This window comes from Strigops habroptila, chromosome 8 (genome assembly GCF_004027225.2).
Source record: "Strigops habroptila isolate Jane chromosome 8, bStrHab1.2.pri, whole genome shotgun sequence".
In the NCBI taxonomy this organism is placed as follows: Eukaryota; Metazoa; Chordata; class Aves; order Psittaciformes; family Psittacidae; genus Strigops; species Strigops habroptila.
This window is the reverse complement of record NC_044284.2, coordinates 43,868,765-43,883,849: the sequence shown is the minus strand read 5'-3', so window position 1 is coordinate 43,883,849 and position 15,085 is coordinate 43,868,765. Positions and strand designations below refer to the sequence as shown.

Sequence of the window (15,085 nt, the reverse complement as noted above, 5' to 3'; positions counted from 1 at the left end):
CCATCCACGGGTCCTGAAGGAGCTGGCGAATGAAGTTGCTAAGCCACTGTCCATCATATTCGAAAAATCCTGGCAGTCAGGTGAAGTTCCCAATGACTGGAAGAAGGGTAATATAACCCCCATTTTCAAGAAGGGGAAGGTGGAAGACCCGGGGAACTACAGACCAGTCAGTCTCACCTCTGTGCCTGGCAAAATCTTGGAACAGTTTCTCCTGGAAAACATGCTAAGGCACATGAAAAACAATGAGGTGGTTGGTGACAGCCAACATGGCTTCACTAAGGGGAAATCCTGCCTGACCAATTTGGTGGCCTTCTATGATGGAGCCACGGAACTGATGGACAGCGGCAGAGCAGTCGATGTCATCTACCTGGACTTGTGCAAAGCATTCGACACTGTCCCACATGACATCCTTGTCTCTAAATTGGAGAGACATCAATTTGATAGATGGACCACTCGGTGGATAAAAAACTGGCTCGATGGCCACACGCAAAGAGTTGTGGTAAATGGCTCGATGTCCAGTTGGAAACCTGTAACGAGTGGTGTCCCTCAGGGATCGGTGTTGGGACCGGTCCTGTTCAACATCTTTGTCGGTGACATGGACAGTGGGATTGAGTGCGCCCTCAGCAAGTTTGCCGATGACACCAAGCTGTGTGGTTCGGTTGATACGCTGGAGGGAAGGGATGCCATCCAGAGGGACCTTGACACGCTTGTGAGGTGGGCCGATGCCAACCTTATGAAGTTTAACCAAGCCAAGTGCAAGGTCCTACACCTGGGTCGGGGCAACCCCAGGCACTGCTACAGGCTGGGCAGAGAAGAGATTCAGAGCAGCCCTGCAGAAAAGGACTTGGGGGTGTTGGTTGACGAAAAGCTTAACATGAGCCGGCAGTGTGCACTTGCAGCCCAGAAAGCCAACCGTATCCTGGGCTGCATCAAAAGAAGCGTGACCAGCAGGTCGAAGGAGGTGATCCTGCCCCTCTACTCTGCTCTTGTGAGACCCCACTTGGAGTACTGCATACAGTTCTGGTGTCCTCAACATAAAAAGGACATGGAGCTGTTGGAGCGAGTCCAGAGGAGGGCCACGAGGATGATAAGAGGGCTGGAGCACCTCCCATATGAAGACAGGCTGAGGAAGTTGGGGCTGTTCAGCCTGGAGAAGAGAAGGCTGCGTGGTGACCTCATAGCAGCCTTCCAGTATCTGAAGGGGGTCTACAAGGATGCTGGGGAGGGACTCTTCCTTAGGGACTGTAGGGGTAGGACAAGGGGTAATGGGTTCAAACTTAAACAGAGGAAGTTTAGATTAGATATAAGGAAGAAGTTCTTTACAGTGAGGGTGGTGAAGCACTGGAATGGGTTGCCCAGGGAGGTTGTGGATGCTTCATCCCTGGCAGTGTTCAAGGCCAGGTTGGACAGAGCCTTGAGCCACATGGTTTAGGGCAAGGTGTCCCTGCCCATGGCAGGGGGGTTGGAACTAGATGATCTTAAGGTCCTTTCCAACCCTTACGATTCTATGATTCTATGATTCTATACTTATAAAGCTCTTCCTAGGAATACTTGCATGCCCTCAGACTACACACCAAACAGCAGAAAATCCATGATGGGCATGCGGGTCCAGCATTTTCCCACAGCAGAACAGAATTGCACATCCACCCCACAGCAGCAGCTGTGTCCTTACCGCCCCAAGCACAAGGTGCAAAGTTTCACACTGCAGTTTTTGTTTGGGCTTTGCAAATGCTGATCGAACTACATGCCATCCTAGACAGTGTCTAGTTCTTGACTGAAATACAGCAAATAGAGTCACTGCCCCACATGGATACTCTGCTCCTGTGGGTAAGTGACTCCTGGTGCTAATACGCATTTTATTTCCAGCTTGCATCTGGATTTGGCTGCCAGCCCTGTGATCCAATTACACAGTCGCTCAGGAAGATAAGGCAGCACATACAATCAGATTGTGCTTCCATGTAAAAAGGCAGATCATCACACCAGCTACAAGACTCAATTACAATTTAAGGAACTGATTTTTTTTTGTTCTTGTTGCAGGAAAAACCTGCTTACAAGCACCAGCATTTATCACATCCTTTCAAGATGTGAACACAAGAACCAGACACAGCAAACCACAAAGCGTCTCCACAGGACCAGACATAGTAAATTCTTATTCCAGTAATATTTTTGTAATCACATATCCCAGAACAGCTAGCTCCAGGGAACAGGACATGAGCTCTCAGCGTGTACAGCACAGCATTATGGCTTGTTTCAAAGCATATGCTTACCATATCTACTTCGAGGTAGGGTCTACCAACTGGCAATACACTGGGTCAAGCTCTGAATGCCTTTGAAGCCAGCAGCCCCATCACTTACCACTGCTGCCCCAGCATATCCATGACATCTTCTGGCTCACTGATAGAGAACAAGTCGCTCCAGACTCAGAATCTATTCTTAGCCCAATTAAGTTATCCAACATTAATTAGGATTATGACAGCTGGTAATTAGCTAGCATTTACAGATACTGTATTGACCAATCCTGCTGTGGTAGGCTTTGCTTTAGAGCCACCACAACACTGAAGGCCTGAGCATGCAACCACATGCCAGTCAGAAGCATGAGTGCAGCTCAGTCTCATGTTTGCAGTCGTTATTTGGCAGTGATGTGACACAGCTCTGCCAGCTCAGGGTTCTGCATCTGCTTGACACCCTGAGCCAGTGATCCCTGGCTCAGCTCCACAGTGCTGTGATTACCCACACGTCAGTGCCAACAAAAGCTGGTTCAGAACAGGCTTGCACGTATCTACGTGTGCTGCAGTCAGTCCCCTTGGGCCCTGAGAGGCTCCTTTGTTTCCCACGATTCTGCTGCCTTAATGCCTGCAAAGACTCTCTTTCCACAGAGGGTCTTATCAGCTTTTCCAGAAAGATACAGTCTGCTTTGTCCATTCCTGCCTCTATTTCTGCAGCTTCCAACCACATCTCCTTCCGCCCTAACACAGATTGCGTGGCTGTTTCTACCACCTCTTCAAAACACCTGGTTTAATTCTACTAATGCCTGCCTGTCAGCAACTCCTACCCCTGTGCTCAGGTAACAGGGCAGGCAAAACATCTGCACAGGAAACAAGAAAGAAATGAGACTAAAAGGAAGTCAAACCTCTCCACACTACCTCCAGCTCACGAGCAGCCATTCTCATTGTAACAACATACACTAGGTCAAGATGGGGAAAAAAAACCCAGGATGGAGGGGTAGGAATAGAAAAAACACCTAATCTGTGCAGACACAGCACATGGTCTCTCTCTGGCCCAGCATCATGCGCCCCACACTTACTTTAGCTTTGGCTTTGGAGTGCTCAAGACACTGTCATCATCCTCCATTTCTGGCCCACTGTCACTGGGATTCTCTATATCCAGCGTGTCATACAGAAGGTCCAAGTCCTCCTCCACTTCTGGAACATGCTCTGCTGGGTCCTGCTCTGAATCCAGAACCTACACGCAGGACAAAAGCAGGCATTGCTGACTCAGCTAGGAGCCAGACTGATCCCATGTCACCTGAGCTGCCCCAAGGAATGCAGCACACCAGACTTGGGAGTAAGATTCTGTTCCTAATGCAAGGATATTATATCCAACAGAAACATTAAGTATATGAGAAGTCTTTGCTTTGAGTCAAGCTTGTCAGTGTCTGGTTAAGCAGGAGTTACCTATTGGACTAAGCATCCACAAACAAGCTATTAACCACGGATTATGTCTATTATTCAACTCCATTCTATAAACAAAGCTTTAAAAAGGCTCCTAATGGAGTCCCAGTTTTCTTAGGACAAGTTCAGAAATGCAGTACTCTCAACAGTCTTGGGTTTCATTGAAAAAGTTGCCACCACACCTCCTGATTTAATAACCAAGCAGGTAGAAATGACAAAAATGTCCACAGGAGGTGCCTGAAACCTGGACAAAGATCAGCTGGACCAACATGGAAAGCCCAAGAGAACAGGTTTCTTGCACAAAACTTCCACAGGTTGCTTCACATATACACCAGAGTAAGCAGGCAGCTGTGCACAGTTCAGAACTTGTTTTTTGAAGAAAAAACAGCAGCTTGAGAAAAGCAGCAGCTCAGCTGGCTGAGACCTCAGCTATGGATGCTGACTCTGCTGCGCTAACTTGGGAAGAACAGCAAAGCTAACAGGACTGTCCAGAAGCATAAGGAAGCATGAGGAGCTACTCGCTCTTTCCCACAAGCCACAAAATCAGCACACAGCCATACAGCCAATTGAGATGTTAACCGTTTTTATATTAGATAGTTAATATTACACAGGTTTCTTGAGTTCTGGATCTCAGCTCTGACCAGACCACTGACTCTCCTGTGAATCCGTGTTCCCTATCCAAGTTTTTCATGTCTTGCCTGGCTGTTCTAGAAAGATGATCAAACAGGCTAGAATTTAACTTCACAAGGAATATACGTCCTAGTCTACCTGCCTTTGAAAGGGTCAAAGATAGTTTCAAAGCAGTCTGCAAAACTAATGGGTACACATGTAGTTACCAAAATCTGCTTTTGATAAAACTTGATCTAGAAAATGTTTGATGGCATTTTAAAGTTGGCCCTCAAGCCTCCATGCAAGGCCAGGGTGTAAGGAAAGGTCACATTCACTGCAGATGTGAAAACAAAATGAAGGGAACTGGGGGGAAACAGAAGAGTGTTCCTGAAGACTAAAGCAAGATGCACCAAGCAGAGGGCAACACACAAGACAGGAAGGCTTACAGAATGAATTACTTACCTCATCAGACACTTTAAACCTTTTCAGCAATGCCACAACCTTCTGCTTGAAGTTTTGTTGCTGCAAGTCAAAGACACTTTTACATAAGTAAAGCGTTAAGTGAACTTTTTTCTCCCAGTCTGCAAAAAGCTCAGACACATCTGACACTGGTGCTGTAGCTGCTGCTTCAAATCAAACAACTCCTGACATCACAAAGTCTCTGCTGCTCTTATGTTGAAATTGGCTTTTCTACATCTATGATAAACTTTCTTTCCTGCACTACAACAAACTAGATTACACTCCACCAAGCAATATAGATCTCCTGGCTCTGACAGCTGGCACACCGCTGTTGGTTGGACACAGTAGATAAATGATTTTTATCTGCCAGATCTCCTCCTGCACCTTTTTGATGTATTTCTGGCAAACATTTGGCAGTCAACTTTTCTGGTTCTTAACAAGGGTAAACCAACACAGGCATCTATCTGCTGATGCAAACTACAAATTTGTTTTCTACCAAAGTGCTGTTGTTTCAGGAGCCTGCAGTTCATACTGGCAGGCTCATTTATTTCACTAGCAGCACTGTAGAAAAGTTATGGGGCTTGTCCTTAGCACTCACTTATCAAGAAAAATGTTTTCTGAGTCTGATACCCCCCAGATCCTGGACTCAACAGGCACCAAGTCCAAAACAAGACAAGCAAAAACACTGCGCTTCCTTTGTATTTACTTGCTTCCAAGAGTTATTTCTCTCTTGCAGGACCAAACAGCTGAGATTTGCCATGAGCTGCCCAGTCCTTCCCCCTCTGTCACTAACAAACCTAATATGCACACTCTGAAGAAAAGATGAGATGTGCTGGTACAGAGGTGGCATCCCTGTGTCAGCAGGAAAGGAAGCAGAATATGGCTGGCACCAAGCCACTAAACCCCGTTTTGCATCAGCCCCATACACTGGAGATTCAGTCTCAGTTCGGAGATCAGGGCTAGAAAGACATTATTCTTACTATGAGAAAGTTGCTTGCTTAAGAACCAAGTGGTCCATTTTGTCCTGGCTGGTCACTGACTCCTGAAAACAATATTAAGGACACCAATGATATGAACTAGCATGCTCCTGGTCCCAGAGAGGATCTTTTTAGTGTCAGATTCAGGTCAAAACAGGGTTCATTTCAGAGATTATCAAAACATGGATTTCAGAAATAGCCTCATGGGAGGTAGGATGATCTCCAAACTTACTCCTAAGTTACTCCTAACTAAGTCCAAAAAGAAACCTAGACCACCCTGGCAATTCTGGGTTACTGTCATCACAGACATGCAAACACACTTGTGTAAACAAAAGCTGTATTTTGGTGTGGTCAAGCACAAGTCACTGCTCCACACAGGTATGAGCTTTATAGGCATATGCATGCTTGCTTAGAGAGGCTGGACAGCTGCACGCGACTTGCCAAAGCCTTCAATATCCAGCTACTACTTCTGCTGCAGCACCCCATGCACTACCTCAGGTTCACCTGTCAAGCTCCAGCCGCTGACTGAGCTACTTTACTTCATTCTGAAACCTTCCCATTGGCCTCTTCCATGCACAGCACAGAGGAGCTTCTCTTCACTTAAAGCTACTTTCAGCATGGATCCTGCACTGGCTTCTTCATGGGGGTGGAATTTAATTTCATACACTTACACGATTTTTGGAGCTTCTTAACCTTGCAGCCAAAGGACACTCAAGATAGCACATACACACATCTTGGATGGCCCCACTCTCTGAACCTGCTGCTTTTGCTAGCTCTTCACATGCTGTGGCCATGCTCCCAAGCTCTCTGCTGGGCCACCAGCATGTCTAGTACTGCTGCCCCCATAAGCCACATGCACTGTGCACCCTGGCCAAACCCATCAGTGTTAGTAAAACTAATTTCCACCGACCCTGGTTATGGACGTCGTTCTTACTATCGATCTCCGCTGCTTCTTGGGCTTCCCCAGCTCGAACTCATCATCATCCAAATCCTGAACAGAAAGAGGATTCCTGTGTTACCTTTGTGATCTGGAGACACATGAACATTTATGTGTTAAAAATGTTCCCTCTATGAAGATGAACCTGCTGCTTTGTCTTCCAGGCATTCAGCATTTGCCTTAATTGCAGTTATGATGGCAAAGGGAAAAGGAAGTGAACCAGGTCTGCAGAGAGCCAGCTTAGAGGAGAAAAACAGACCTAATCCTACATTCAAGGAACAAGGATAGTCACAGCCCCCCATTTCGGGGGGTTCCTCTCTCAGTACCCTCCAAGAGGTGGAAGGCAGGTAATTCCAGAGTCCGAAGGCAAATAAGACCCAAAATCGAAAGCATCTCACATCTAGCCAGAGGGTTCTTCATAAGGACCTATTTTGTGTAAGGTATTAAAGACTAAAGACTGACTCAGACCCCACTGGCCCTTTAATTACAGCTGGGGATCTAGTTGGGCTCTTCAAATCCAATCAGTATTACAGAAGCGATCAACTGATGCCTTGAACATTCAGCTGAGAAATACACAAAGATGCCAATGTTTATTGTTTAAAGGGAGCTCAAGCCCAAACATGTGAAGAGATAAATCACAGCATGGCAAAAGAAATGGGTTACTGTGCAGGCCTTCTGCCACTGCAGCTAAATACTTGGTGACAGTCCCGCACTGTCATGGTTTAGTTAAATAGGCTTTTAGTTTCAAGTATGAGCCAAGAGTGTACACACTATTCTGAAGCCCTCACAGGGAGAAGCCATGCCCTAAACAGTACCTGGCCCTGTACGGCATCATCACTGGCCTCCTGCTCAGAAGAGAAGCTCTCGTACTCTTCCTCGGAATAGTTGTCTGAAAGGGAAGGAAAGAGGGGAGAGATCCTGTGAAACTCCTTTAAGGCGAGTGTCTCATCTCAGGAGCAGAGGCCGCCACCTAACAGTCACAAATCAAGAAAGGAGGCACACAAGGAGATGCCTGTTGGTTTACCTTAGTTTATCTTCAGTCTGTGCTAGAACCAGTGAGATGGCACTGGAACAGGTTGCCCAAAGAAGTGGTAAATGCTCCATCCCTGGCAGTGTTCAAGGCCGGGCTTGACAGAGCCTTGGGCAACATGGTCTAGTGTGAGGTGTCCCTGCCCATGGCAAGGGGTTGGAACTAGATGATGTCAAGGTCCTTTCCAACCACCCAGAGGTAAGGAATAAGGAGAAACATATCTAATAGGAAGGAAAGACCAGAAGGACCAGCATAGTGATAAGGTTTCTTAAAACACCACCCCCTTCTACCCTGGAAAGAACTAGCTGGTAGACAGCAGCAAATAAAGAGGTTTCTTCACAAGGGAAATAAGTTTTCCCTCTGACATGGGCATAACTGACTTAAAGGAGCAAGTAAGACACGCCAGGAGAGTCTAAATCCTTTATTGAAATGAGACTTCAGGTGATCTGCCTGACCTCGGCCAACAACACACAAGCACCTGCATGCACTATCTCCAACAGGTCACTACTCTAGCAGTGATCAGAAGAGTAGTACCACAAGCAGAAACCCAATGACTTCCCTAAACGGTGCACAACACCATGGATTTACATTCGTCAAACCAGGCCACAGTCCACAGCACAACATGTAGCAGGTTTGCAGGTCTCATCTAAGTTAATGATATTTACTGTAGAATACTCAAAGGAAAAAGAAGTTGGAAGAGTATCTTAAATGCAAATCTCCTGAATACAACACCGTTAGCCAGGTGAGAAGCTACACATTCCCAGCACGCACACCAGTAATGCTGGAAGAGCATTGGTGAGAACACAACTAACCCTTGCTGGATGGCTCAGGCCTGGTGTGATATGCAGGAGAAGCTTTGACAATTCAATCCCCCACTCCTGTTCCATCCCCCACTCCTATCACACTCTCTGCTTACATAGCAACTGGTTTTTAAAGTTGGTTTTCTTTGCATTAATCAGTTATAGACACAGCAACTTGTGCAAACCAGTTCTTATTTGTCCCAGAAAGCACCTAAGCCCAGATGGGGTTTAACTCCAGCTGGTTCAGGAAGACAGTGGTCCTCAGAGCAGGTGGTTGTACTCTTACCTGTAGACTTGATTTTCTGGCTGGCCTGCATTGTGCTGTCTTCATGGTCAATTGGCTGACTTGACAATGAGAAGATCCAGATTTCTGCTACCTTCACTGCAGCCTCTTTGATGTTGCTGAAAAGGCTCAGAATCTGGCCACCTTCTGTTGGGTGCTGCATGACCTGGAACAGAAATTAAGCATTACAAATTGGCCTTTAAATGTATTTAAACTTGCATAATTTGCACACTACGAGAGGTTCATGTTAATAGAGTTACTCCAACATTTCCAAGTACAGAAGCAAGTCAACACCCTGCAATTGCAGGAGCCACTTCCAAGCAATATTCAATGCTAGTTGAGATTTTGACTACTAATGGAAGTGATGGAAGGAAAGAAAAAGCATTCCGAGCTTGACAGTTGATTAGCCCATGCTTGAAGCACAATACTCAATACCTCATTACTATGTATTTGCTTTCATGGCACAGTAGTGATTTGAATTATCAAGTTACCAACCTTCTGAACACCTAATTAAGGAACTTCATTTTGTGCTAAAGCCCAGCAGAAGAGCCATTAAAGGCAAAAATTCTTGGCAAGATACAGATGCAAAGTGCTTCCTAAAGCAAAAAACCCTGCTCCAGAGAGCTGGCACCTGAATCTCAGAGGAGCTGGCCACCCCATGATAGCGAAGCAGTGGGTCATGAAAAGCAAGACAAACGGTGGAGGCAGGGGGACATCCCAGTGTAGGTGTCTCCTCCCTTTGACACTCACACGGTTCTTCCCAGAACCTAATACTTACACGCTTCTCTTGCCTCACTGGAGTCTGAAAGTGCATCCTCACACCTGCACCTCAGCTTTGTAACACACACAAGGCTGCTTTGTCAGGCCCTTGTGTGGCTTTAAAAACACCTGAGCTGATGACGAACATATACCCCCCCTTCCCCACTCTTAAACTCTGCTCAGATTCACAACTCCAATTTATTGCTTTGTTTCAAGAGCTAAGAGAACTCTATTTTTAATTTTAAGAAATGTGTCAGTGCTGTTGGGGGTCATTATACCATAAACTGCAAAGGAGGGTGGGCTTGTAAAATTTGTTTTCCTCAAGTCTTCGATTTCAGAAATAGTCCAGATGAGCTGGAGAGTAACTATGTCCTAACACAGTGGACCTTTGAAAATTTTTGACCTTCTAACCTCAGTCAGCTGACATTACAAAAAGACATAAGGAAAACCACATGCAGCAGCAGCAAGTGCCCAACACTTACAGGTTCACTGATGGGTCTAATTAATGGAGCCACATGTTTTCTGCCTTACAGAAGTATTTAATTTCTAGTCTTAAAACAATCAAACATGGTCCAGGAAAAATGTCAGCTACAACACAGCTACACATCAGAATTTGGCCAGTTCAAATGGGGAGTTCACCATTTACTGCAAGTCTAAGGGAAGCTGAACTCACACACAAGGAGTGGCCTTTATAATTAATTATTTAACGTAGTAAAAACTCACCACAGCATAACGCTAGTTTATTTTGGATGGAAATGATTTGTTCACAGGATGCAGTCTGATGAAAAATACTGGTGTTAACCTGAACTTGCTACCGCTAAGTCCATCTCTAAATACTCAGAAACAGCAGACATTGAACAGGGCATGAAATAATGAAGCATGGAGCTAAACCATTCAGAAAGCCTTAGTGAATAATTTATCCATACTTGATTCCAGCATTAATTTTCAGATGTAAATCTGAAAATTTTATCATTTACCTCTCATGAATAGAACTCCACCTAAATTACCAAGTCATGAAATAAGAATTGCAAAGTGCATTTCAAGCAAAACGAGAGAAAGTACTTGATCCTTAACTTTCATTCAGTAGCACAGAGAAACACAGAAAACCTTGCTTTAACTTCAGCATTTCTTAGGGTTGGAAGGCTTGCCTGAGGAACTCTGTCCATCTTGTTCTGTACTTATGATCAGGAGCCCCTAACTCTTAAAAAAACCAACATACAACAACAAAATCTTCACAAGGTAATAAGCTAGTCTTGTGAAAGCTTTAGCTCTCAATATACTATCCAGAAAATGTCCAATATTATCACTCAGTGGTAAAATCTTTTTAAAATACTGTCCACTGAATACTGATCGCAGTTATTAAAATAGCTATATCAAATCCCACCAGGTACTACTCAATGAGGAAAGTGACAACACTGGGTCTAAAGAGAAGGGAAAACACCTGCCTTTGTAAAAAGAGATCATACCAAATTCTGCTCACCTCAGCCATGTTGATAGACCCCACAGCCAGAGTCTTGTAGCCTAAAATGGTTCGGTTCTTATACCGCTTCCGCCGCTGCAGCATGATCTGAAGCTTGTTGCCTTCTCTCTTCAAGAAGTGAGGGTACTGCGGTTGGAAACACAACGGAAAACTTTATTATGTCTCTTAACATTATCCCTCAAGCTGCCTGTTCCACGAGTAAACTCTATTTCTAGGGATTAGCCCCAGGGCTTTTAGAAGTGCCTACAGCTAACTGACACTCAGTGGACAATCCTTCATTACCCCAAAGAAACCTTCATCTCTGCCCAAACAGCTCAGGTCTGGGCTTTCATTTCCTCAGCCAAGCACAATGAAAACACAATCCAGGGGCACAGAGGAGATGTTCAGTTTGGGAAGGGCTGAGCCCAATCCCTGTTCCAGGGAGATAAGCAGCCTCCAGGAGACGCTTCCCCCAACAGCTGAATGGAGGCTGCCCAGAACTGGAGCCCCAGAGGTGCCACCCGGGACACAGGCTGCCCTTGCATGAACAGCAGGCAGCATGCAGTGGCATGGACCCCCACACTCTTGGTAGGACACTGCCTTCCCTCCAACACAAGGCCACTGCTCAGTGTTGGACCCTCTACTGCACACATTTAAGAACCTATTGTGCTCTGAATGGCAAGTAAAGAGAGGCAGAGATATGGAGAGGTCAAGGATCTGCTGATGCCTCTTCTGTTAAAGCACGGAGACCTACATGACCATGCAATGATTCTCTCCAGCCACACAGCTCTAGCAATTGTCAGCATCTTCCAACATTAAAACACACAAACTTCTAATGCTCAAAGTGGTTGTATTTTAAGTAATTACATCAAGAACCCCCCTGCCAGGCTATGTTGCAAAGACGTAAATCCTTCCAAGACACGTTCCATACAAGAAAATACATTTGTTTGTATATATCCAAAAAAACCTCCCCAAAACTCTACTTGACTGAAGTCAAGCAGAGACTTTCAGGGAAGCGTGGGGTTAACCATGTTATCTCAGCTCGTCCTGCTCATCCACAGAGTATTAATGCAGTCAGGTCCTGCTTTCTGCCAGGGCACTTGCCAGAGCACTGATCACCCCAGGGCCCAGCTCAGCTGCTGGGGGAAGAAGCTGTGTCATGGAAGAGCAATCTTCAAGAAAAGATTACAGCAGCCATCTGACCAGTCTCATCCCAAGAGGTGAATGGGACACATGCCCCAAATACACAAAATACATAGCACTAAGTAACCTACAGACAGGAGAACCTAATTGCAGGGATCTCACCCAGGACATTCCCAACTGAAGGATGCTTCTTGCACACGCAAGACCTATGTATTTTTTCTCCTTGGGACATTATGAAAATAACTTAGTGCCAATCAAAACATGTGAGAAATACAAATGCTGAGTGCCAGCAGAAACCGAGAGATAGAATTTAGAGTCCAGAGCAAGCCTGACTGCTATGCAGAGAGCTGGAAGCAGTGGCCACACAAACAAGCAGAATACTAATTAACCAACTGCTCTGCAGGAGCAGATCTGCTGTGCACTGCACAAGGCAGCGGCCCTGCAGAAGAGAGGAACAGGAGCCCACGTAATTAAACAACAACCTCAAAACACACCTGCATCCAGACACAAATGGAGCCTGTGACTTTACAGACATGCAACATGCTTAAACAAGGAGGGAAAAAAGTTATTGGGGGAAGGGACAAGAGGAGCTCAAAAAGCCAAAGGCAACTTTTGCATTCAAATCTACCACCTCCTTGCCTCTGGGGCCCTTCCATGTGTTGGAAAAGCAGCAGGGGAGAGGGACTCCTTGCTCTCAGTTCAAAGCACTTGGGCCATGCCAAGGCTGCTTAAGTACAAGCCTGTAACTAAGGTCCACAGTCATGCTTGGTCCCAGGCCAGCTTGACTTTCAAGGATTAAACTGGATGGCTCAAGTCCACACATGTGCAAGTTTCTGTTTTTCGAAGGTGTGCTGCTTGGCCACCTCTGATGAGCACAGAGAGACTCCGGCCACTCAGCTCCTCTGTTAAAAGCAAAGGACTCTAGAAGAAAAGCCAACCCATTTTCATAGCACAGACAAGCTATTTTAAACACCAGCCATGACTTAGCAACTTTACAGAAGGGTTTCGACGAAAACGTTTCAGTAACTGTCAGTCATGACAGAGATTGGAGAGGAAAACAATTTGACTCAAAACATTTGAAAACAAGACTTTCAGAGGAAGCACCAAGTGCCCTAAAGCACCTCAGAGGGGTGAGAAGGGGCCATCACACATATCAGAATAATGAGAATCAGGGCAAGACATTCTTTCTGAAGCCCCAATGACGTAATCCCTTCCATCTGGAAAAAGTTATGAGATTAAACACAGGAATTAAGTGCACTGGAAAGCTGGGATGTTGTGCTTGGAATAATCTAGGGAATTTCACTTGATCCTGTGAAACTCACAGAGGGTCCAGAGAAGCAGGCATTACAGCAGTAAGGGTGATGGTAGGTCACCTGCCAGAAAGGCTACCACCGGTCTAGCTCTAGCTGGTAAGGTGAAACAGGATCAGACAACGTCACTAACTCCAGTCTTACCCTAGCTGTGAAACAGAGCAACAGGAAACTCCTCCCTGCTGTTTGAGCAGAGGCCTGCCAGACACGATGGGCTGCTCGCTATTACGCCAGCCAGCACTGTCACCTTTCCAGCTTAGCTCTGACAAGGAAATGCTCTGTGCAAAGGACAAGAATTTCACCCAGGAAAAGCAGCTGAGAAGGTGGTGACTGTGGAGACACAAGGGGCTGCAAATCCAGACAGCTAGCACAAAGTAAGGCTTAGGGTCTGAGGAGCTGACAGTGCAGTATGGAGATACTAGCTGCTGTAAAACACCAAGACCTTGTTCTGTGACATCCACATGCTTTTACTTTGTGGCCCATCACCACTCTCAAATATATCCTAGGCACTAAATTCAGACCGTATCCAGCTTAAGCTGCAGTTGTTAGCTAGAAGTAGCTTCCAGCCATCATCCAATTAAGAAACAATAAAAGTTGTCATAAAAATCCTGCTGTGCCATTTCAGGATGGCTTCCCAGGCCTTGCTGCATCCAAGACCACCAATCTTTCCTGCAGTCAGAGACCAGCATCACATCCCTGCATTATGCTTGTTCACCTCTTCTAAAGGCCCAGTGTCATGGACATCGCTCTCCCCTATTATTCTGGCTCAATTCCCAGCCCCTCCAGGCAAAACGGAGTTAAAGGCAATGCTCTGCATCCTACTGCAGCACTGCTCTGAGACCCAGGGGAAAAAAAAAAAATCCAAATCAAAACAACCCAACATATTGCCAATTAATTCCAAAAAGATCTGCAGAATTACTTGCTCCTTGCTGACACAGGACTGGTAAAGGGAGACCTGGCTCATCTTGCAGCTCTGCTCCCAACCATAGAAAGCTGCAGCCCCAGGAGCCAAGCATACATATTCCTGGCACATGTCTTTTTTATTCCTGTTCACAAAAGAGAGGATGCAATGCTGCAGTTAACCCAGTCTGTGAGCTGCATCAGGACAGAACCAGAAGCATCAGTCATCTGTGTATCTGCCTGGGCAGCTGCAGGGTTATCATCCATCTGCAATGAAATCTTAGCTGCTTTGAGTCTGCACAGGTCTGAGTAACCACCACACTGTCTCACCTGAGGCTTTCTCCTCACCAGATCAAACTCTTGACTTCAAGATGTAACCAACAGTCCCAAACCACAGATAATCCAGATATGAATGCTTCTGAGTGTCTTGTCTGGCTCTGCTCTATGCCTGCAGCTTCCTCCCTCTTGCTTGCAGCAAGCCAGCCTCTATTTACCTTATTTCCCTGCTTAGGAGGTAGCATGAGGGCAGCATGCTTTTAGGAAAAATGGAACCAACAGAATATAGTTGCTCCAATTTCCACCTATTCCTATGACTCTAGAGCCAGGAGTAACTGTCTGCATATTGCTATTGCTTCCCACAAATGGTGCCTCATTTGGCAACTCCAAATCAGAGGTTCACCTGTCCCATTCCTACTACTGCTTTCCATCAGCCTGATACTCCAGGCCACCCCCCATGGCTGCCACCCTC

At 45.9% G+C, this 15,085-nt stretch overlaps 1 protein-coding gene across 10 annotated transcripts in view; it reads right to left on the bottom strand.

Annotated features, from left to right (window-relative positions):
• The window catches only part of PACS2 (phosphofurin acidic cluster sorting protein 2), an 83,048-nt gene that overhangs the window by 35,781 nt on the left and 32,182 nt on the right, over window positions 1–15,085 (bottom strand). For 7 of the 10 annotated variants that reach the window (XM_030493834.2, XM_030493835.2, XM_030493836.2 and 4 more), the window contains 6 exons: window positions 11,006–11,131; window positions 8,770–8,932; window positions 7,469–7,542; window positions 6,627–6,707; window positions 4,743–4,802; window positions 3,305–3,462 (listed from right to left, as the gene is read on the bottom strand). In XM_030493834.2, the coding sequence (XP_030349694.1) occupies window positions 3,305–3,462; window positions 4,743–4,802; window positions 6,627–6,707; window positions 7,469–7,542; window positions 8,770–8,932; window positions 11,006–11,131 (662 nt within the window). The remainder of the gene's footprint in view (window positions 1–3,304; window positions 3,463–4,742; window positions 4,803–6,626; window positions 6,708–7,468; window positions 7,543–8,769; window positions 8,933–11,005; window positions 11,132–15,085) is intronic. The other 3 variants (XM_030493838.1, XM_030493839.1, XM_030493844.1) reach the window with 1 other exon arrangement.